The sequence below is a fragment of the Eulemur rufifrons genome, chromosome 29 (genome assembly GCF_041146395.1).
Source record: "Eulemur rufifrons isolate Redbay chromosome 29, OSU_ERuf_1, whole genome shotgun sequence".
NCBI classification, from domain to species: domain Eukaryota; kingdom Metazoa; phylum Chordata; class Mammalia; order Primates; family Lemuridae; genus Eulemur; species Eulemur rufifrons.
Window position 1 is genome coordinate 60,179,322 of NC_091011.1, and position 24,615 is coordinate 60,203,936.

The window sequence follows — 24,615 nt, forward strand, 5'->3', positions numbered from 1 at the left end:
CAATGTGTGACACAGGGGTGAAAAATACAACCTATTTCTAAAAGCCCCCTGAAAAGGAAGATGGGTGAGAAAAAAGGAGAAGCAGCATCGAAGCCTAAGTCGAAAAGCAGAAAAGCAAAGCATAAGAGACGTTGTAAGAAGAGCATTAGGAGCACAGGACTTGAGCCAGGATATTTATATTCTTTTTCAAGAAGGGAAAATGAATGTAGTCTTCATGCCAGAAAGAAGTACCAAGTAACAACAAAAGGCTCATTAGCCACATGTTGGTGGCTAGTGGTTTCATTGCTTTCAATTTAGAATGCTCATGTAAAACGAAAATTTTACATGTGATTTGGCAAGCAAAGGCTAATAATTGGTCTAAATGAAAGGAAAATAACTTGCTCCTAAGTAATTTGGCATGAATCAAAATTTTCTAAAAACAGGTTTATTCATTGTGCTCTTTCTTTCACTTGAAAAAATCCATCAAAGTTCTACTATTGTCAGGAACCAAAATTTAAAAGTAATGTGATAAAATTGAACATCTAACATTTTTTATTTGAAAGAAGAAAATAAGGACAATTTGAAGAGCATGGCTTTATACAAGAACTTAGAAAGTAAAAAATGATTTATTACAGATATTATATAAAATACCCATATTTTTAAAAAGCCATCAAATAACAGTGATGCACCCATGTTTAATGAGACCCACTGATGCTAACAATTTTATTACGCATTATTTATTTTTACCTTTGAAAACAGACCATAAAATCACCTCTCCCAATTTTTAGGTATTTATGATAGGACTCATAATATAAACAATACTTCGAATTTTCTTCTGACTTTAAGAGTATAAGAGAAACTTCCATAGGCAAAAAGCTCAGTAAACACTAGAAAGATGTACATAAATAGCATATATTTACCAGTTCTCGTGGGCCATATGGCTCGCAGAAGGTGACAGCATTGCCATGCATAATTGCACCACACTGTTCTCCGGTCTCACAGTTGTTACATTCAACCCTGCGGGAACACAGAGCACATTCCCAGTCTGAGAACTAAGCAGCACAAGGTGGTTCATTGCTCAGGTAAGAAAAGATGTAATAGTTATTGTTATTTAGTTCAAATCACCATTTTGAGGAAGGTAATGGTACTTTGCATTATGGCAGGGTTAAAGAGACCTGAAACCAGAAAGACTTAAATATAAATCCCAATTCCTTCAGTTACTCACTGTGGTAGGCAAGTTACTTAACCTCCCAAAGTTTCAGTTTCTTAAACTATAAAATGAGGATAATGATACCAACCTAAATCTCACTTAGTTACTGTGAGGATGAAATGAGAGACTGTATGTAAAACACAAAATACAGAACCAATCTCATACTAGGCAGTTAATAATGCAAGATGGTATTATCATCAATAATTACATATATGTGTGACTGATACGAGGATGTTTGCAGGTATTAAAAATAAGCAAAGTAATATCCACTTACATAATGCACTAAAAACATATATCTCTGAAGTCAAAAGATGTTTAACAAATTTTAAATCTTTTTCTTTTGAGCTATGGTCAGTGTAAATGTTTAAAATAACTGTCCTCAAACAAATTTCTATGTGTACATTCCACCATGCTAAAAATAATAAGACTACATTATCCTAAGTTAAGTATCTAAAGAATAGAAAAACAAAAACTACATGTATTTGCTATTAAATTGGGACTGAAAGATGAGCACACGTGCACAGAGGGCAGTAAAACTCAGTGGAAATCAAGCAGAGGGAGGGGAGAGGAGGGAATGGGCGAAAAGCTACCTAATGGGTACAGTGAACACTATCTGGGTGATGGGCACACTTATAACCCTGACTCAAGCATAACAAAATTGATACATGTAACCAAAAACATTTGTACCCTGTAATATTTTGAAATAAAAAAAGAAAAATAGTCAAATAATTTAAAAAGTTTAATTATAATAAAGTAAAAAACTTCAATGAAATGTATGATTTTTGACATTAGCATAATGCAATAATTAAGAAAACTATTCACCCTTTCCACCAAAGAAGGCAAGTCCTTTTTTAGTGATTTGCAAATTTGTTCAAACTTTTAACCACATGCTACTATCTGCTCATGTCATAGACAAAAAAGTGATAATCTGCCTAATTTGTTCAGTGAGAAAAATAGGATTACTTTTAAAACTACTAAATGTATCTCCAAATAATTAAATAATGCTAATAGCAAAAAAGGACTACTTTAATCTACATATTAGTATGAAATATATATAAATTCTAATTCAAGCAAATTTTGGACACTGAGTTACTATGTTAACCTTGCAAATAATGTAAAGCTGCTACCTTTACTACTATAAAATGAAGTGGTTAATAAAACCTTAGGACAGGATCTAAAAAATACATTTATTCATGTCTTTATCTAATAGAAGATATGCATGGTCTGGATTTGACCTTGTATATTTCCAGTTACATTTACAATGCTCTGCATTGTGACATTTCAACCTACAATCATTACATGCCTAACATGTAGAAAGAAAGAGCTATGTTTCCCCTGTTTGAACCTCAAACCACATGAGGGCTGTATTTCATGCAGAAAGAATATTTTCAAAGACTTTCACATTCCAGGTGCCAAACACTGTGGAAAGGGCACTATCTATGCCCTTTGTTTCAGAGATTATTGTATTATGCTCTTTCAGCTGTTTGTTAATTTCAGAGAAAGAGTAGGAACCCCCATCTAAGTAGGAAGATGACAAAAGTGTGAAAGGAGCCCATAAAGCCAAGAGGCAGAAGCACAATAAGTGAGTGAAAACTTGGCAAATAAATGTAAGTACTTCCTATGTTTAATGCATGGAGTAAATGATTGGTATTATTCTAATCTTTTGAGCTGTGTTTCCACGTGAGGAGATCAACAATGCTAAGGAACTTTAATTTTTTTTACAGAAAAAACAAAAAAGAATTTTTGATATGGAATTTGAAATGTTAGTATCTAACATCATCACAAATCTTAGTGGGAAATTTAACCCTTGATTACTATGGAGCAAGATTATAATAAAAAGTCCTTGACATTAGAGGACAGACATAGTAGTAGCTTCATAAGGACAACAAACCTGTCTCTTGTTCACCATTTATGGAATGTTCCTTTATGCCATGTTGTATTCCATAAATATTTGTTGAATGAATAAATGAATACAAGACAACTTCATAAATACAACTATTTTTAATGTCTGAGGTCTAAAGAACTTAGAATAGTGCCTGGTAGTATATAGTAAGCATGATGTGTTAGCTATTATTATTATTAATTTATCATGGATTTCTACCACTTTCATCTACTCCAGAACTGGAATATTAGGTCCCCCCCCCCCGAGAACCTGCTGTTACATGAGCAACTTACTACTATTTTTCTAATAATTCTTTAAACTGATTATGATTTTGATAAAAGTACAGAGAAGTAGCACAAAAATTATAGTGGGCTCCATTAGTGATAGATGAGGATTATTTGGTTTCCAAGTCATTGTGAAATGACTTGAGAGAAACATCAACTTTGACAAAGAAAGAAGTAAAGGAATGTACAAATCTCACAATGGCTCTCTGCCAGTGACTCTAAACTAAGAAAGTGTCACTGTTGATGTGAAATTTGGGGCCTGCTTTTAAATTTCTATAGCAATCATTCTATCTATAAATATTGATTAGCAGTTTCCAAGTCAATCATATATCAAAAAATGTATAGATGATGTATGTATTATAGGCCCCTTCTTCCATAGTTTTGATTAAACAGCATTCAGGTAGAACCTGTATAACTGTATATTGTTTAAAGGTGATGGACTACAGTCTGGAATTAGAGAACCACTGAATAGATACAAAAGATGCTTGATGTGTTTGGAGAATCACTTTTATTTTGTGGAATAACAAACATTAAATAAATAATAAACACAAGAAAAGAGCAAACATACACAGCTATTCTTCCCATTTGACTCAACAACTCCTCCAGACCTTTCTCTTCTTCATTGTGCTTTCTACATCCAGAAATTTAAAATAAAATTTAAAAAGGCATTGGTACCCTATTGAAGAAACTAAAAGATTTGTAATTATCAGATATTATCCACTGGGGTTGTTGCTATTTGGAAAAACAATGGCTTCACCAAGGACTGATGGCACAAATCTGTCAGATCCCTGCCAAGGTCTTTTAAATGTCCTTTGCTCGAATTTCTCACAGTCTGGGTTTGTCAACATAATTTATTTTAATTTACCCTGAATGCCCATCCCTCTAGGTGGTCAAATCCAGTCCTCTCTTAGCTGCCAGTGGTGCCATTTATTCATCCATCATTTATTAATTCATTCTTGTATTTAGTAAACTTATGTTGAGAATTTGCAGGCCCTGTGCTAAGTTGTAGTGGAAGAAAGACCAATAAAACACTGACATTTTCTTCCAGGAGCTTACACTCCAAATGGAAAGGCAGAGAAGTAGTAAACAAATAATTACAATAGAGGATGTCAATGCAACGTTAGCTATTAATTGCATTCTATTATGTGCCAGATCCCGCAGTGGGGGGAACCTGCAGCCTCAAGACCACATGTGGCCCTCTGGATCCTTGAATGTGGCCCCTCAACCAAATTAAAAGGATTTGTTCTGTAAAATTTGGATTCAGTCAAAAGGCCATACTCAAGGATCCAGAAGGCCACACGTGGCTCCAAGACTGCAGGTTCCCTAGCCCTGGAACTTGAGCCTAGAGTTTGCAATTTGGACCTAGAGCTTGCTAACTCCAACACTCATGCCACTTTTCATTGCTCCTTACTCCTTATAACAGGAGTATACACTGGTTGTGATGGTACCTAATCTAGACTGGGAAGAAAGGAAAAGCTTCCCAAGGAAGCAGCCCCAAAACTGGTCCTGAATGAGAAATAGGAGCTACTCAAACAAGAAAAAAAGGTGAGCGTGTGATAGGGCACAGGGAACACAGAAATCATGACACACAAACTGAACTGTTAGTTCAGTGGGTCAGTATGGCTGGAATCACACTGTACATGGAGAAGGACCACAAAGGATGTGGCTAGAATGTGGGGACAAGTTCATGGAAGGCTTCACCCACCATTTGCCAAGCAACAGGTACTGATAGGAGCTCCACAAACAATACCTCAATTAATTCATATAAAACCCTCTCCCTCTATTTTTTATCTTTATTTAGTAAATTGCAGAACTGGGATTCAAATTCCCACTGTTTCCAAGGTCAGGATGCAAATCCAACTTTTAGGAAAATTAGTAGTATTATAGAAAATAATGGATTGGAGGTAGAAAAGACGGGGGCTACAGATGTAACCCCAGTAAGATATACAATAATGCTTTGAAATAAAGTGGGGATGGAGCAGAGTGAAAAAGCCATTTCAAGTGTTCCACAGCCATGTGACTGGCACCTACAACATTAATATTATTCAGCATGACTCTACAGAATCACAGGACTTAGAAACTGCCTGCTTTCTGGTTCTGCTGACAGTGGGAGATGACCAGCCGAACTTTCACAATTTCAGTGAAAGGAGATTGAGACAACATGACAGGTTAAGATCTGGTTGAAATCATAGAAGTATACATTTTTAAGGGTTTGGGGAGAGGGTAGGGTATACAAAGTAAGAAGAATAGAATAGATCCATGGGAAGCAATCAGACCAGCTCTTGGTCTGGTCTGGAAAACTCTAACCACTATCATGACCCCTCAAGTGTGCATCAATCCAAGCCTATCTCCATTTACTCTTCCATGATTATCAGCATGGGGGTTCACTTCTGTACATGTTCCTAACCAACCTGTGCTGCCCAACAAAGTGAGCTTTCCAATATTTTTTCTATCATTAAAGTTAACCATCGTACAACTACACATAGGGAAGCCATTATCATAAAAGGAAAGATAAATCATGAGTTTATGATAAAAACAATGATCCCAATGGAGACCAGACAAGACGATATAGACAGCAACTGGTGGTCATGGCTTCCCAGAAGAAAACAGTGATCCATGTCAGAAAAACAAGGTTAATGTTAAAAACCTACAGATGTAAGTAAACATCTAAATTCCAAGAAAAGCAATTCCTGGCTCACCCCAGAATTTGAAACAATACTTAAATGCCCAAGTGCACTATCAGTGCTATCCTTCTCACTTTCTCAGAATGCATCTATGTCTAACAATTTAACTGGGTTGAATAGCATTAGATATTTAACCCCAAAGTATGGTCTCTATGAAGACCATATGAATGGCCTGAAATTCTACTCTTCCTTTTCAGAAAAGTTCTTTGAGTTCCAAAGAACTAGGGATTACTCTGCTGGATGATGAGTGATTCAATTTTCTTTAGGCTCAGAGCAAAAAAACAAAAACAAAATGCTGACGTTTGTTGCTGGTATTTAAACCCATGGCCTCACACTGAATTCTTCCTACTTTCTCATTCTCTCAGGAAAATGATGGGCTTTATAAAACTAGGTAACATACTCTTTCGAGATTTGTGGGAAGAAGGATGTTTTCAATAATCCCAAAACAGACTTTTGTTTTTCAATTTTAAAAGGAATGTGACCTCCCAGGCTAAGGATTAGAAATAAATTGCTTCTCTGCCTAATAGTAAGAGTAATACTGAATGTTTCTCTAATCTAAGAAACATTTTCCCCTTTCTTTCTATTTCCCAATATGAAAAACAGAACATAAGAATCTAACAAATACCATGGCACACTATATGAATTGCCCACCTCAAAATATATTCTGCCATGAACAATATGATTAAAAGGCATTTAAAGAGAAACGGTAGCAATCTTCAAAGACCATTGAAAACCTGAATTTATTAACCCCTCTCTGAACCTATTCATCACATGCTTAGGTTCCACATGAAGCTTATCTAGTACTCGAGTTCACAGATCATTTAGTTAGAGGGGACCTGAAATATGACTGCATCTCGTCACCCCCTCATTTTACAAATGATGAAACAAGCCTAGAGTTCAGGTTCCCTGATTCTTTGTCTAATATTCTTCCCACTTCACCCTAATGCTTTAGTAAGTAAGAGAAAAAATTCTAACTTTATAAAAACAGTGTGCATTTCAAAGAATGTTTGCCATGTTTACTGTCAAAGTTTATTTTGGAAATTTACAATGACTTCTTTTAAAAGTTGTTTTTTTTCATTTATAAAAGGATTTTGTTTTGCTAATGAAAATGTACAAAAATAAGAGAAATGACATAGACTTCACAGAAAACATACAGAGTGAATTCACTGGACTGAAGTACATAGCAATCAAATTCAGTACCCCTTTGGCTATATATGTCCCCAGATAATTCATCACAATCTATTTTACATGTACACTATAGGTTTTTTTTTTTTTCCTAACAAAAACATAAAAGAATCAATAAATATAAAGGTTGGTACTTGCTGACCAACAAAACTAGGATCAAACCATAAACATAAAAGAAAAAGAAATGCTTTGAACCAGGGTTTTGTTTTTCACTATAACAGGCTCCTTGGCAGTTTGCAAGCTTGTTATTTTAGTGTTAGTTCTCTATTTTTTGTTTTTTATTATTTGGGTGGCTGTTCTTGTCTTGGGACAAAGAAGTATATGTGACATGCATTTGAACAGTAGAGAGCATGCTTCTGAAGGTATAATTGTGCTTTTTATTCTGACTTTACAATTATTAGACATGAGAAAATATGTCCAACCAGCAGGCACTCTGAAGTGAAATGTGCCGGGAGTCTGGGGTCCCCACATACTGCAGTGACTAAGAAGGGCTTTCAGGATGCAGGAAAGAGGAGGAGGATTAATGAGAAAATTAAGCTCCTTTGCACAACTGGAGATTTATGAATGGCTGTTGCTAACATCATCCCAATAACAATATATAAATAATCGAAATATTATTTTCTCAAGAGCAGTCTAATGACATGACTCATTCTTCTTTTTGGATCAGAGTGAAATCAGTCAGGCATTAGACACTCTGCTGAAACAAGTTAATCACCTAGAGACTCACAATCAGTTATCATCAAATTCTCATTTGAGATACATGCCATTTGTCCTCAAGACCGAGGACATCGTATTATCTATCCATAATTTATTGCCTTTGAAGGGGTCACTGGCGCTCAGCCCCACAAGAAGCAATATGGTGTTCTATGAGCCCACATTTCTGAGCCACATTCACCAGCATTTCTGAATAGAACTATTAAAATAATTTAAAGAATACTTGTTCTGATTATTAAAAAGTTCATTTGAACTGGAAAAAGAAAAAGAAAAGAAAAATGTCTTATAATTTCCTGACCCAAGGGTAATGTGTCTCTGCCCCCAGGTAACAGATCACACTGCCTGCGCTGATAAAATTCTGGCATGTGAGCTTGCAAAGCGAGGCCAGATCAGGGACTGGTGAATCCACCAAAGAAAATGGGACCTTGCAGGCCATTTGGTAGCTGGGCAGTCGGCTGACGTCTTAGGAGACACCAGAGCTCCTCCTACCTTCCATTCAAACCTCAACAACCAGAATGCTCAACTTTTGACCATATTTTATAAGAGGCAATGTTTTATAATTAAAAAGGCGTGACTATTCACTTGTAAGCAATTTATGTGATCACTTTCAAGAAGTGAAAAATCAAGCTTTAAAAAAATATAAATTTCAGAATATCCTATTCTCTTTGTAAATGTGGAATATCTTTAGAAAACCAAGAAGGAAAAGTTCACTCTATAATACTGAGAATAATATTACCTTCAACTGTGTCATGCCTCTTTTTTTTTTTTTAAGGAGCTAACACCTGCTTTAAAAGTGAAAATGACAAACTCCATTTATAGCTCATTCTTTCTCATTACTTCTCACTGAAGAAGGTAAGAGAACTCTTCTTATTTCACCAGGGAGTTTAAAAATTTGATCTCTTCTTCGTTAACAAGTACAATGACAAATGTTATTTGGGTTAAAAATAACCCATCTAAAATCCTACTACTGCACACGATGTTCTGACCTCCTACTATGGTGAATTCCATTACATGCTGCTTGAAGATATATTTTCTTACTTGTTTCATATGTACTTGACATTTAATTCCATTGAGTGAGCTCTTGTTTTTGTCATCTAAAACAGAAATTAAACAAGGGAGTAATAAGCTTCCAGCTTCACTCCTTATTTTATTAGTGGGACACCTCCTGGTTAATCTTTCTACTGTAGATGAAGCTTTTCCCCAGAGCAATTACATCATGGCAGGAACAGAGGAGGAAGGAGGGGGATGAAGCTAGAGAGGAAAGTTAGAGGAGAGTTTTGTAAGAAGAGAAAAAGTTATTAACAAAAGAGAGTGAGAAAGAGTGGAAAGAGGTAAAGAAATCAAGAGGGAGGAAGTAAGAGAAAACCTAGAGAAAGACATGCATAAGATCAGAATATTGAACTATTACACTCCCCAAATCAAATTATAATTCCACAACCTGAAAATACACTGATACGTTAGAGGTTCTGGCAAGGGTAGGTCATCAGACAAAATATTTACTTTGCCTGATTTTTCATCTTTTCTGAATCTCCTATAGTCACTTGCTCTTGGAAAAAATGTAGGGTTCATGCTCCTCTCCTACCAGCATGGTCTTCCAGGCTTACTGCCCTCAGGGACATTGAGCAAAGTGGAGATACTGTCATCCAATTTCTTTCTCAGTTGTCTGTTCATCAGTCTTCTTCCCGATTACCTAGGCACTCCACTTACACTGTGGTTCTCACACTTGGCTACTAAATGGAGGCATCCTCTTTGTTTTTGTTATTTATGGAGTGTGTGGGAGGCCAAGAAACTAATGAACTACAAAGTGGTTTTACTGCTTGCTTGGCTTGTTTTCCTTTATGGGATAAGCTATCATTAAATAAAGCTCCAGCCAGAATAACTCACCACTCATCCTAAAATCTCAGTATTTTTTATATTCTTTGTTCAAACAATTATTTTTCTCAAAGGAAATGAATGTCAGTGAGCCAAATCACCAATCTTTTTGCTCCATTTCATATTAGTTGTTCTAATAAATTAGTATTTCCAAGAGAATGCCAGATACAGCAGTCTGTGATCTCTATTTCCCTGGTCCTGTAATTTGACTGTTTAATACATAGAAAAATGGAAATGTTCTAGTCCTTTCTTGATTCTAGCAAGCCTATGCAATGCCAACTACAGCTTTAGCTTCCTTAGTTGTAAACTGTGAGGCTTTCTGTATCATAACCCTATTGAGGGAGGTCTTCATGTACCAGAGGAGCTGAGACAACTTCATTTGTATCTTTCTTCTTGATGTCTGATATCCCCATTGGCATCACAACTCGCTCATCGAATATGTTCCTTCTGAGGAGTAACTCCTGTTCTTTCCTCATCTCTGCTATTATTATTGTTCTATCATTGTGCTGGAGGGGAAACATCTGTTGTCATCTAGTTGCCATTTATTGTGTTTTTTAATAGTTCGTTTCCCATTAGCGCATCAGAGCCTAGGGTATTACAGCTCCGGATGCCTTCTGTGATCTTCAGCAAAAGAGCATTAAAGGGATAACTTAAGCAAAACAAAGGGTAAAGACACTTTTTAAGAAAACTTAATCCTTTTTAAGAAGCCATTTATGTTTTAGTTCCTTTAGCTCTTGTTCTCTTTTCAAGTTATGAATCAGAAATATCTCCTATTTCTTGTTTTTCCTCATTGCTTTTCCTATTACTTCCTTATTATATTGTTGAAATTTTTTGAGGTAAATTTATATGTAGATCTCAAGTTTTGCAAATGCACACATCTATGTAACTCCCCTCAGGATATAACACAATCATCACCCCAGAAAGGTGCTATGTGCCCCTTTCCAGTCAATCCTCTATCCCTGAAAAAATTACTGATCTAATTTATATTATTTTAGATAATTTTGCCTAGTCTGGATTTCATGTAAGTGGAATGAATTCTTTTGGGTCTGGCTCCCTTCATACAACATTTTTGAGATTCGTCCATGTTGCAACTATCAATAACTTGTTCCTTTTTATTGTTGAGTACTATCCATTGTGTGAATGTATCATTGTTTATCCATCCTTCTGTTGATGAACACCTGAGATGGTTCCAATTTTGGCTCTTAAGTATAATTCTCTTTTGAAAAACTCAAGATTTTTCTCCATTCATATGAAACATGGACAGTGTTAAAATAGTTCAATTCATAAAAAGGAACCATGAAAGTATGGTTGATGTATTAGCAGTAGCTGCTTAAAAAACAGTTAATGAAGGTAAAACATATTTGTGGTTCCTTACATTCTTCTAAATTTAGTTATATGTTTTTCTTCCCATTTTGTGGGGAGGAGGTTGGAGGGTTGTTGCTATATGACTAAGACACCACTGACTCCTCCATCCTCAGTGGCACATTCGTATTGGACATACTTGCCCATGGAGAATTGTTAGCAGCACTGACAAATCAGTGGTGTTCCATCTGCACTTGTTCTCATGCCCTTGGGTTCAGTGGCACATTGGAATGGATGAGGTTAGTGTGTGGTCCAACATCACGGCAAAGTCAACATGGAGAAACCTCACTCTCATCATGCCTGAACTGCCACTATACTCACATGAAGGGGTGTTGTTCTTCTCTTCACTTGTAACTTTACTTCTCATCTCTTATTTAAACAAGGCAATAAGAAGCAGCTGGGGGAGTGGGGCAATAAAGGACCACTTCCCTAGCAGAGCCCTAGAGAGATCTGGGGGGCAAAATGTAGAAGGAATCTATGGTCTGCATCTCAAGGGAGGCAGAAGGACCCGAGTTGCGTGATGACACACCAGTGGACAGCATCGCAAAGATGCCTATGGCTCAAACCCAGGACCAGCAGAACATTTTCTATGCCCTCAAGCCAGGTTCAAAACAGAACTACTGCCCTGAAGGACAGGGACAAAGGCTGTCTCTGTGGACTAGTCACCAAGGACTAGATGAGATAATGGAGGACTCAGTGAGTATCTGCAGGAACAGATTACTGGAGACCAGAGATGCATCGTCACCCTACCCTTGTTTTTGCACACATAAGCCCCCTGAAACTTAGCTAAACAATAAGAAAAATAGAAGAGGGCAAGCCAGAGTTGACCACAATTAAGTTTCCACTAACCTGGTAGAAGGGAAACAATAACAAGAAATTAAGTTGTGTTATGAAGGAATAAAGTTAGTTTTATTTTTCTGATACCCAAGTTTATGGACAGAATTCATTACTACTACACTTGTGTAAGCAGAAACAATTTCCAGAAGGACTCACAAAAACTATTAACCCAGTTGTTGCTTCTGGAGAAAGAGAATAAAGGTCCAATGGTGGAATGAAGGTTTATTTTTATTGTTCATAATTTTTGATTATTTGAACTTTCACCAAGTAAATTTCTTAATTTTTAAATCAATTCAAATACTTAGCTGAGTAGATAATACATTCAATACTGAGCTGATGTAAAAAAGTTACTTGTTTCTATTCCAACAGCCATCAAACACTTGGAATTGTGACTTAGCTGATACCTTCATTCATAATAACAGTAATATTGTTTTATGTTCCTTGTTTTTTATGTACAGTCATTTGTACATGAGATAACAATCCTGGATATTAAAGAATTACATGAAATAGAAAAGAAAAGTTGATTTCATTGGTGAAGTTAATGGAAGCAAATAAGTCATGAGTGATTTCACTTTTAAACTTATCTACCTGCCCAACATTGCACAGACATAACTTCAGTTTCTTAATTTCTCCTCTTGCTTATCCATAAAAGTTACAAATTAAATAACGCATATGAAGCTTTTAGAATCCCGTGAGAGAAACACGCTCATATAAGTAACACATTTTGCTCCTGGGGCAAATTATTTGGTGATGTCATGAGCCCTGAGAATTTGGCCGGAAGCAGCACACCCAGGTGCTTTGCTTCTATCTGGCGGTACCTGACAGTGGGTAGAGACAGAGTTGGCAGTGAGGATTCTCTCTTCCACACTGCCACAAAGCTGCAGTGGGTTTCTGATTCTCCTCTGGGGTAAAGAGAATCAAAGACAGGATTATAAGGGATGGAACTCATGTGACAAAATGTGTACCAAGAAAGTAGAGACTTCAGGAGGGTGAAAACTGCCTATAAGTTTGCAAAACAAAGTGGAGCTTCGTTACTTTACTGAAAATATTTCACTGGGCTATCTGATTTTACTGGGTGGTGGTTTCTGGCTTTAGGAAGCTTATGTTTATTTCTAAGGGGTTCAAGGCATCGAATATTCTCTTTGTTTCCTCCTCTATGATTCTGCTACAATGCTAGTTTCATTAATATGTGTTCTATAGATTATATACTACATACCTATTGGTATTTGGTATTTGTTTATCACTCGAATGCAATGAAGGAAAACTTGGGAACTCAGTTAAATAAATTAGCTTATGACTGTTTTAATATTAAATGATTTTGTAAATCATATTTGGGCATAGAAGAGGCACTAGTCAAAATAAATAAATACATCACAGGAAAGAACTTGTATTGAGCACCTACAATACATCAGGCATAGTGCCAGACCCTTTCATATTCATCAAACTTTGAAATAATGCTGTAAGGACAGTATTTGCCTCACTTTTATAGCAAGGAAATGGAGCTCAGAGAAGTGAAGCAGTTTTTTGCTTTTCTCCAGGTACCCAGTTGGCAAGTGGCTTGCTCAAGAGTCAAACCGGACTGCCTGATCTCAGAGCCTCTGCCACCTCTTGTTCAACAAAGGAACAGGAGGTGTCTCAAGTAATGACAGCTTCATAGGGTTTTTTTTTTTTCTTTTCTCTCTCTCTCTCTCTCTTTTTTAATCTTAAAGAAGCTAAGCCAAGGAGATTGTGGGCAATAAGGGAGAAAGTAAAATTACACTGACATATTTGATAGAAGACAGAAGTACTTGACTTTTTAAGATAAAAAAGGATTTTTTTAAAAAAAGTAGGAAAGCCCATAGCTTAAGTAAAAGGGACACAAAATCCATAACTTTGGTCAAGAAAGCACATACCAGATCAGTCATGAAAATGGGTGAAGCAAAATCAATCACATTTTATTGATTTTAAATACAACAGAATTTGAACCACATAAAAGTCACATTTTATATTTGTCAAGAAAACTCACTGAAGGAAATGAATTAGCTTGACAGAAATGAACTCGCCTTGAAAGAAACAAATCATCTGATAACATCTATATTAATGGAATATAAAAATGCCAAATGTCAGGAGAAGTAGAGAATTTTTCCTGGGTAAAAGTAGTGCTTAGAAAGATTTTTATTTGCCTTTTCCTAATAAAGATTTTCAATTTATTTTAGGAAATGTGTATTTAGGAAATAGTCATAAAGAAGTAGAGTTCTGTTGATAAATTCTTTCTTTAAATGGCATATAATTTATGAAACTTTATGACTAGACTTTCTGTCTAGCCTGATAATATCTTTTTCTATATTTATAGTATAGATCTATATTTCCTTCTAGAAAAGATATAAAAGTTCCTTGCCTAATATTAAAGCCTGAACACACTCTCCATCTATATGTTATCTTCAGCTCTCAGGTCAAAGGCCACTTTCTCCAAGAAACTCCCACTAGCGTTGTCTCTCCTTTTTGGAACTCCTACGGGAGTACGTTATTTGTTCCCCTTTAATCACACATAAGGATTTCTACCTTGGATTACAAGCTTTTAGAAAGTGTGTTTTTAGTGTCTCCTCTACTAAACTATGAGCTACTTGTGAGAATCATATCTCTTTTTAATTTACTATATAAATAAAAATAATTATTGCCAGATATTTGTTAAAACAGTGAAAATAAACAGAACAGGGATGAATATCACACATCGACCTTCAAGGATGAAATAGTTATTCTTCTTTTTAGTCTTGAGTATTCCTGTGATTTCAGTTGTAACTTGAAAGTTTACATCAGACTGTCTAATTTATCTTGAACTCTTCACTGTTCATAAAGAGGTTTAGTATCACAGAAAATCCAAATTGAGATATGGTTCCAAATTATGCAGACTGTACTTCTGGGTCATCAGACTTATTCCTTCAAAGTCAGCAAAAATAAATTGCCAACAAATTCGGCATCCATTTATGTATTCAACAAGTTTTTAATGAGTTATGGTTCATTATTTATTTGCCCTCAAAAATCCCATGCACTTAGCCTTTGAAGGAGAGACTGCAATATAAATGATGAGGTGACCCAATAACTTAGCAATTATTTGGAAGTATGACTCAAATCAATTGTCATTTCAGATAAACCATTTCCCTTCTATCACTTGACATAAATGGAATTATTAGACACATGATGGCATAATGTTTTCTATGTAAAGATCTTGTAAAACTAGAAAAAGAATCCAACCACACCCATAGCTTTGGGAAGCACCTAGATTCAGCTCTTAAAGAAGTCAAATAATAGGTATTATGTGTAGTCTACATTAAGCCCAGTTCCAAAGTTTAACAATTCTCACTGATACCTTAGCACTAAAGAGCAATTGAATTTTAAGTAACTGGTCCTTAAGGGAGCAGTCAGTATCATTCCTTGCATTAAACAAACCAAAGTGAGGTGTATGCCTGTAACTTACCATATATTTGGATTTAATTCCAGCTGGTGATAGGAGTCAAAGTCATCTCGGAGGATGATGCTATCACTATGTATTTCAGCTAAAAGAAAAAGAAAGCATTTAGGAAGGAATTATATACTATAATAGTAAATTTAGCTAAACAAAAGTGTCAACATGCTGCATTCATGAAGAATCACAGTATTTTAAATTAAAACTGAATTTTAAATGAGCAGTTGATTATATTTGTTTTATCCCTAGACTACTAAGGGATAAGAGTGAAGGCTCTGCTGTTTAGATACCTAGAAGTCCAAAAACCAGAGCCCCTGAAGAGAGGCCTACCGAACTGTCACCAGGCAGGAGAGGCAGGAAGGCCAAGGTCAGCACCAACCTGCAAGTAGAGTCCACACAGGACTTGTCCCTCACATTTCAGCAGAGACTCCTCCATGGCTTCCAACAGACCACCCAGATTCGGTGTCTAACTCACTTTAAAGCATGGAAGTGTATAGAAGAACATTCTGGCTATTTATTATTAGCTAAAATTGCTGTAATTTACTGATCCATTTTTTTCTTCTCTTTCCTCCCATCCCTCTTGCCCTGGTTTGCTTTTTCTCATTCCCTGTATTCACTCATTTTTCATTTAATGTGTTTCAAATTGCTAACTTTTTTCCCTCTCAAAAGCACATAAAAGAAATTATATGAGTAACTAAAATTGCCAAATAAAGTCAATTTAGAAGTCAGGAGGAATGCCAGGGAGCCATACATGGTTTTAAATATATTATCAATACACTTGAGATTATATGAAATACCTATTTTTAAGCACTAAAGGAACTTTGGGCATGTCAAGAGCAAAGAATATTTTCATAAACTGTATAGGACATATTTCCACTGAATAGAGGGTGAACAAGTAAAAACAATTTCATGGCAGCTACAATGTGTGTGTGCTCATTTTTAAGGTTGTGTGAGAAATGATAATTATTTCTACTCAAGTTGTAAAAATTAATTTAGTACTTTATGAACAACCCTCTAATCCAATTCCTGTGGTTTTCTTAGGAAGTTTGTTTCAGCTAATATAAATTCTTTGGACCTTTACAATTTTGTTTGAACTAGCTAACAGATGCCTTTTGGAAAAATTAAAATCATATTATCTGATTAACAACCAAAAAAAAAAAAAAAAAAACCAGCCAGAATGTTTTTTTAAAGGTGATATTTCATGTTTTTTGAGCTCACTCAAATATATTAATAATTCTCTGAACTCACTAGGCAATTAAAATCACTTCCAAATATGAGGAAGCATACTTTCAAATTCTCTTTGGTGACATCCTCACCCATGGCAGTCCTTGCCCCCTTTATACCAGCTATGCCAGCAGGCAGGCACATAATGAATCATGGAAACCAGTGAATCAGCATGTATTGAGGGGACTGGATGCTCAGACTCGAAGCCTTAGGCACGAGATCAGGGAGAATATGAATATACACTGGAGAGAACACAGTGATGTATTCTGTGCATGAGAGTGGTTTAATGATTCCTCTGAGCGATTAGACGCAGTGCCTGCAATGCCTACAGGGAACAGCTCTCTCAGTCACCCAATCTGGCTGAGACTTGGCCGGGCCACTGCGGGTCACCAACCTGCCTTGGCTGCCAGAAGGCATGCTTCGAAGCACTTACATTCGTCTGCCAAATAAGAGGAGCCCCAAGTTGTAGCATTACATAAAAGTAGAGCTTCTCAAGGCAGATTTTCCAAAGAGAAAAATAAATTAATTGGGTTTATAGGTTGAAAGGAAAAGCCCAGGAGACAAATAGCTGACCTATCTGGAAGTCCCACAGTGAGAGACATGTGAAAAGACTGCAACCAGCTAGGATGGTTTCTTTTCAATCTCATTAAATAGTATAATGTAGAAAACTGCTTTCAAAATAGTTCTTCACTGACACAAATGAGAAACTTAACTCTTAGAGATGACTTCTAGAGACTTTTTTTTTTTTCTTAACAAAGGCACTGGGTAAGCCTCATTGGTTATTTGCTCATGTGTTTATTTCTTTCCAAAGACCACTATATCATTTACTACACACTTTACAAATACAAGTTCCTTTAATCTTCATATCAACCCTATGAGGTAGGTACTACTATTAATTCTATTTTACAAATGAGGAAACTGAGGCAGAGAGAGGTTAAGTAACTTGCTCAGTGTCATATAACTAACAAGTGGTGAAGGTGAGATAAACCCAGGCAGCTCGGCTCCAGAATCTGTGCTCTTAACCACTACACAACCCTGCCTTAAGAACTGTGGACCACTAAGTACCTGACACTATGAAAAAATCATGGTGCTGTTTTAAAAAGCAGATTTAAACAGTCTCATTCCAAGTTTTAAAGAGATAACCAAATTGTTTCTCTTTTTACAACTGAGTGCTAATCTGAGCAAAAAATTCAAATCTGAAGTGACCTCAGTTCCTCCACATTCATAGCTCCTTAGTGTGTCTATGCCCTAGTATTTATGATAGGTAGAAGCTCTGGGGAAAATTCAGCATTAGAACACAAAAAGTCACACTCAACAGGATCCCAGGGAAGAGGGTCCCAACAGGTGCAAAAGTCCCTGCATAGGCCCCCAGCTGGGCAGCATCATCACTCCCTCGGGAGGTTCTGTGTTCAAGCATAATCTGTACCTTAGTCTAATTTCAGTGAATGATCAACAAATCAGAGAGGACAGAGACTTTTCTCACCTCTATCACATCTGCTCACATAGCCAGAAGAGTGAAACAGGAGATCAAGTATTCAGGTTAATGATATCAGAGTCTTAAACACTTACCTAGATGTGGGTGCGTAGTGGCCTCTGTTGGAGCTGAACCAAGAGAGGAAAGATGATTGATTAGTAACAAAAGCGAAGTCCAGTAATAAACAATCACAAATATAGTTACAAAACTTATGTCACACTAAACAAATAAAATGGCTAGAGACTTTTTAGTCTTTCTAGGAGTAAGAAAAAAATGCTAATAAACATCCTAAAATATGACAGTCAACTCTCTATTTATGTAAAGGTAATGGATTTCTCCTAGAATGAAGAGTAGAACCACTTACACATGGGACAGTTATTTACTATACAGCTTTAGTGAGATATCTCTCGGAGCACATAATATAAATGTGATGAGCTAGTTGATGGATATGCCAAAACCCTTTCTGAGCACCCATTACATGCCAGGGACTGTGCCTGGCATTAGGGAAATAGAAAAAAAGCATGGTCCATGCCCTCGAGGAGCCGGTGCGGACAATTACAATATGGGATGTTATGATCATGTTCAGAGGGTGCTGGGGTGAGCTGGGAGCAAAGGAGGGATGCTAAATCCAGGTAGTCTGGAGGTGTCAAGAGAGGTTTCCAAAGAAGATGATTTCTTTGCTGAAATTTGAAAGAACAGAAGGAAAACAAGTGGAGGTAGGGGAGGGGAGAGAGGCTTCTTTCTGGAGTAAAAGTGGAATGGTACAGAGAAGAAAGACAGAATGGTCTTTTGGGAGAGCCACAACAAGTTCAGCATGACTGGATGAAAGTTTAAGAGGAAATAGTAGAAAGAGTGAGGTTGAATATATCAGGAGGAGTTGAAACTGAATGCCAAGGCATTTGGACTTTACCATAAAAGCATGATGATCTCCTGAACATGCATGAGCAAAGGAGTGGCATGTTCAAATATGCATTTTTTAAAAGGGCACTGTGGAAGAGTATGGAGATAAGGGACATTGCCCAATTAAGACTGGTTAGGTTTTTCCCCCAAAGGATTTCTAAATCTGTGAAGAAATACCAACTCAATATCTAAAAACCAGAATTCAATATGTATATATATTTAAGGCTTTTACATCTTTCAAAGAAGAATTTCAGCTAGATATGAAAAAAAATTAGTTCTATCACAATGGGCAGTGCTTCAGCTATGCTAGATTAAAAATCCAGACTTAGCATTTTAAAAAAAGAGACTGATACTTGTCATTATTTCATATCACCATATTACACATATTAAAATAGTTGTACACAGTTTTTTGAAGCTGACTCTATGGAACGTGTCATGGATACAGTGCAAAAATCTTTTAGTATGTGCACGCAAATGCTCTAAATCATCATCAGTTTAAGGAACTCTTGAAAAAATAGACAACAACGAATTTAATAATTTTATATTTTCTGCCGATGCTTATTGGTTAAGTCATAGAAGAGTTTTACAAAGATTCACCGAACTGTTAACACTAATTAAAGATTTTCTTGACACAAAAGAAATACTTGCCAATTATCCAATAATCAATGACAAAAACCTGGTATAATGATGTATGTTCTCACACCAATATCACAATGCATATGAACAAGCTAAATTTCAAGCATCAAGGAAAGCAAGAGTTTATTTGCAAACTAGCTGGAAAAGATAATTTATGTTGAAATTAAAACTTCCAAAATACAAACTAATAATGATTTTATACATTTTCCTAATATGACTCAATGTCCAGAAGATTTTAACTATAATTCCCAACATTTTATAAATTGTCTGCAAACAAAACTGTAAGAAAAATTTGAAGAATATCTTGTTGATGTTACTATAATAATCTTAGAGTTGCTTTTCAATTTGTGCAATATCTGTGAATTCCATGTTAATATTAATGATACTAGGTTGAAACAAGAATAATACTTGGACAGATATAGTTTGAAACCAGTATGTTTTTGAATCAAAGTAAATCAGTTTTTCTAAATGAAATGGACAAATTTTGTCAAGGAGGACAGAGAATTAAGAGGAATGAACAAAGCCCACAAGAAATATTGGATTATGTAAAACAGCCAAATATAAGAACCACAGGCATCCCTGAGGGTGAAAAAGAAAATGCACGAGGGAAATGCTGGCAAATCTATTTGAGGGAATAGTTCAGGAAAACTTCCTTGGTCTTTCTAGAGACTTAGACATCCAGGTACAAGAAGCTCAAGGAACACTAGGGAGATTCATCCCAAAGAGGCAATCACCAAGACACATGTCATAAGACTGGCCAAAGTCAACAGGAAGGAGGAACTCCTGCAAACCATGAGGCAAAAACATCAAGTAACTTAAAAAAGAAAACCCATCAGGCTAACTACAGACTTCTCAACTGAGACTTTATAAGCCAAAGGGATTGGGGCCCCATCACCAGTCTTCTTAAACAGAACAACCACTAGCCTAGAATTTTCTACCCTGCAAAACTAAGTTTCATATACGAAGGAGAAATAAAGACTTTTCCAGACAAGCAAACACTGAGGTAATTTCTCAAGACCAGACCTGCCCTGCAAGAAATACTCAGAGCTGCATTATATATGGATCAGCGTAATAGACACACACCAGTGTAAATCCACCCAAAATCAAAAGCTCAGAGCTCATATAAAACAACAGCACAAGAGGTAAAACAAAGCAATAAGGTACTACCCAATAGAGTAAACAGAATGGTATCCCACATATCAATTCTATCAACCAACATGAACAGTTTAAATGTTCCACTCAAGAGACATAGGCTGGCTGAATGGATGAAAAAATATAACCCATAATCTGCTGCCTCCAGGAAACACATCTGACCCAAAAGGGAAACAGTATGGAGATTCCTCAAAGAACTAAAAGTAGACCTACCATTTGATCCAGCAATCCCACTACTAGGTATTTACTCAAAGGAAAAGAAGTCATTTTATTAAGAAGACACCTGCACTCAAATATTTATTGCAACACAATTCACAATTGCAAAGATGTGGAATCAACCCAAGTGCCCATCAATTCATGAGTGGATTATGAAAATGTGATATATGGAATACTACTCAGCCATGAAGAAGGATGAATTAAAGTTTTTTGCAACAATTTGAATGGAACTGGAGACCATTACCCTAAGTAAAGTACCTAAATAATGGAAAAACAAACACCACATGTACTCATTATTAAATGGGAACTAACCAATGAACACACATGTGCACAGAGGGAAGTAAAACTCAGTGGAAATCAAGCAGGGGGCAGGGGGAGGAGGGAATGGGTGAAAGCCTAGCTAACAGGTACAATGAACACTATCTGGGTGATGGGCACACTTATAACCCTGACTCAAGCATAACAAAAATGGTCCATGTAACCAAAAACATTTGTACCCCCATAACATTTTGAAATAATAAAAAAAAGTAAAAGCAAGCCAAAAGAATGTAGGAATTATGACAGAATCTCACAAAAGCTATCATCTTCTTCAAAAGCCTGTTTCCAGCAAAAGTTTAAGAATAAAAGCATTTGCATCCCCTTCATATTTTCATATAAAAAATTAAAAAGAAATAATGAGAGCATGGCATACTTTGACTTGATTTTAGTTGAAAAAGCCAAACTCATTTACAACTTTAAAGCGATCAATACAAATTGGTAGCAATTTTTACCAGGAAAGTATTGATAAATGAAAATCTACTTAATTTCATTAGCCAAATCTCTCCTGAGAGCAGTTAAGTGAGAAAAAATGGAAACTTAAAATTTCAAGCATAATTCTATCTCTTAATATTACACAGGAATATAAATGTTCTTATGAGTGTCTAAATTGTTCATAAATGTGTACTTAATTATTTTTCCAGACTCCTTTTAATGTTCATGGCAGTGTATCTTAAAAATTATTTGTCCTCAAAATTCTCTCTCCAGTGGGACCTACCCAGATTATTTGTTTTGGCAGAATACAAAGATTTAGATCAGTAATGAAATGCATTAGTGACCTTCTAAGTCTTTCCTTAGCTTGGCATTTTCCTAGATGCTGGAGTACTATTAAGTAACCTGAAGATTAAGTATATGTTTTACTAAGATTTCATAGACTATGCAAAGAGGACAGGAATAGATTTTTAAAATTAATAAGCTAATATGTTGAGAATAAAAGAAACCTGAAATAGTGTTTTTAGAAGGTACTTTAAAATTTGTTTGAAAAAATATATTGCTTGTAGAACTTTCTTTCTATTCAGCTGTGCTATTCTTGAAATGATTTATTAATCACCATCAACTAGCATGAACAAGAAACTGGAACTGCCTTGAATGAATACAAGAACTTTGTACTAATGCAGATTTGATAAAGACAATTATGCAAAAAAAATAGTGGAGGTGAATGATTATTATATGAAATAGTCATGGAAAGACCCAATTCATATCATGACAAGCAATTCACATCACAAGGACTGAGTGGGCCTAACATGACAATTCAGTAAATTCAGTGCCAAAATTTTCAAAGGAATAACATGCCTCTTGGTCTCTTTAAACAAGGTTACTATTTATTTGTTTAAAATCAAAGTAGAAAAAGTGCATAATAGCACATTTTTGAGTAAATGATGAAAAGGACTTAGCCCATATTTGTTAACACATCTATGTGCTGGTGATGGTTCTAGCGTCACAGAGTAGGAGGTCTTTTCCTAAAAAAAAGTTTATTTTGTGGGATGGGATGGAAATTTTTCTTTAAAAGCTCCCTATTTTCCACTCAGTGTGAATTAACTTGACCTTCCTTATAGTATAAGAACCACTTATCGCTCCCTTCCCAAACTTCTAAGAGCAACTAATGTACTGCTTGTCATTATATAGAGTTACTTTGTGAATATAAACTTTCATTTACTAAATATATTTTATCCATTATCTCCAATTATTTAGAGCATCTCATAGATTATAATGAGTAATTTATCCTTACGACACTGGCATTAGGCAAGAGAGCACTGGCTGAGCTCTGCAGATAGAAATGGAAGTTAGAACGTCTCTGTAAACTGAAATAGGAAGCAAACACCTCCAATTCCATATTAGCTCCTATGATTTCATTTGCATCTTGGTGCTCAGAGTCATACTTTTCTTAATCACATTTTAATAGCTTAAACTATTGAGCTTTTTAAAATAAATATTATAAACAGGGATCATTATATGGAATCTCAATATTAATTTAGAAGCCTAAATCCTTCCCATCAACAATTTAATTTTTCCAGGAGACAAATTACATGCTAAGAATAAAGAAAAGCTTCATTTTTTAAAAAGCATTTCTGTCTTTATGCCCTTTCAAAAGTTGAGTCCACCAGAATCTCATAGATCACAGCAGCCTGGAACAGGCACATTAGAAAGAATGAGGTCGTGTTTAATTCCCCCAAAGGTTATTCTCTTGACAAATGTGTTTTTTCTTTCAACTGACTTATTTTGGAAAGAACCTTTTAAGTAATCATGTGACTCGAAAATATAGTAGTACTAATATATTTCAGTCAACTTGTTGAACAAATTACTCAGTGCAAAGGATAGAGATTTCAATATTCAGGGCAGAAAAAGGAAAGGGTGCCTAAAAATGAATTGAGGGGATAGTAAATGAGCTTTGTGTTAATATTATTGATTTCTTTAAACAAAAAAAGGCTTTGAGTCCATATATATGATACTATCACTATATGTATATATATAGTGATAGTCAATTCTTACAAATACAAGTATTATGTTCCAGGAACTATATCTCCTGAATCATTTTGGAATTCAAAAGCTCTAGGTAGTTTTGCCTCAGGTATCTCTTTGCCTAATTTGAAATTCAAATGTATTAAACTTCCAAAGCTAAATATGACAAATTAGACATGGTCTGTGAAGTTAGCATTTAATGAGCTATGAACCTAGACTTTCATCTCCCCAGGAATAATTTCTTTATTACTTTTTGTATTTTATTGCAATAAAGCACCATTTGACCTTCAAGTATGATAATTAAGCTTCCAAAAATGTTATAAATTTGGAGTGAAAATAGTTCTTCCTGTGTTCAGGAATATACTTATGATCAGTATAAAAAATTACTTAATATTTAAACACAGCTAAATTATACACTGAACCAGCAATATCAAGAATTATTTTTCTCTTCCCTCTCTCTCTCATTTTCCACCTCGCTTTGTGTCTCATAACAACTTATCTTCTTTCATATTTTAAAATACATGGAAAAGGAGCAAAGTGAAAATATATCTTTATAACCTATGACTGGGGGACAGAGACCTCTTTCAGATAAGATTTATTCTACTATGTGCTGTCAATTATGGGACATTAAACACTAGAACTTATGACTCATCATCTTACCATGCCCATGTCCTCACCTTTTCTGGTGAGGGAGATATCCATACATTTTCCAAAACTTTGCCTATGATATGAATAAAAGTTTTAATTGAAAAATCAGAATACAAAATAATACCGTGTGAACTGGTGA

The 24,615-nt window shown here is 35.6% G+C and overlaps 1 protein-coding gene across 2 annotated transcripts in view; it reads right to left on the minus strand.

Annotated features, from left to right (window-relative positions):
* Positions 1 to 24,615, minus strand: part of RELN (reelin) — a 447,102-nt gene that overhangs the window by 226,876 nt on the left and 195,611 nt on the right. For both annotated transcript variants that reach the window (XM_069462478.1, XM_069462477.1), the window contains exons 5-7: positions 18,245 to 18,277; positions 15,464 to 15,542; positions 900 to 996 (exon numbers count right to left, since the gene is read on the minus strand). In XM_069462478.1, coding sequence (XP_069318579.1) covers positions 900 to 996; positions 15,464 to 15,542; positions 18,245 to 18,277 — 209 coding nt within the window. The remainder of the gene's footprint in view (positions 1 to 899; positions 997 to 15,463; positions 15,543 to 18,244; positions 18,278 to 24,615) is intronic.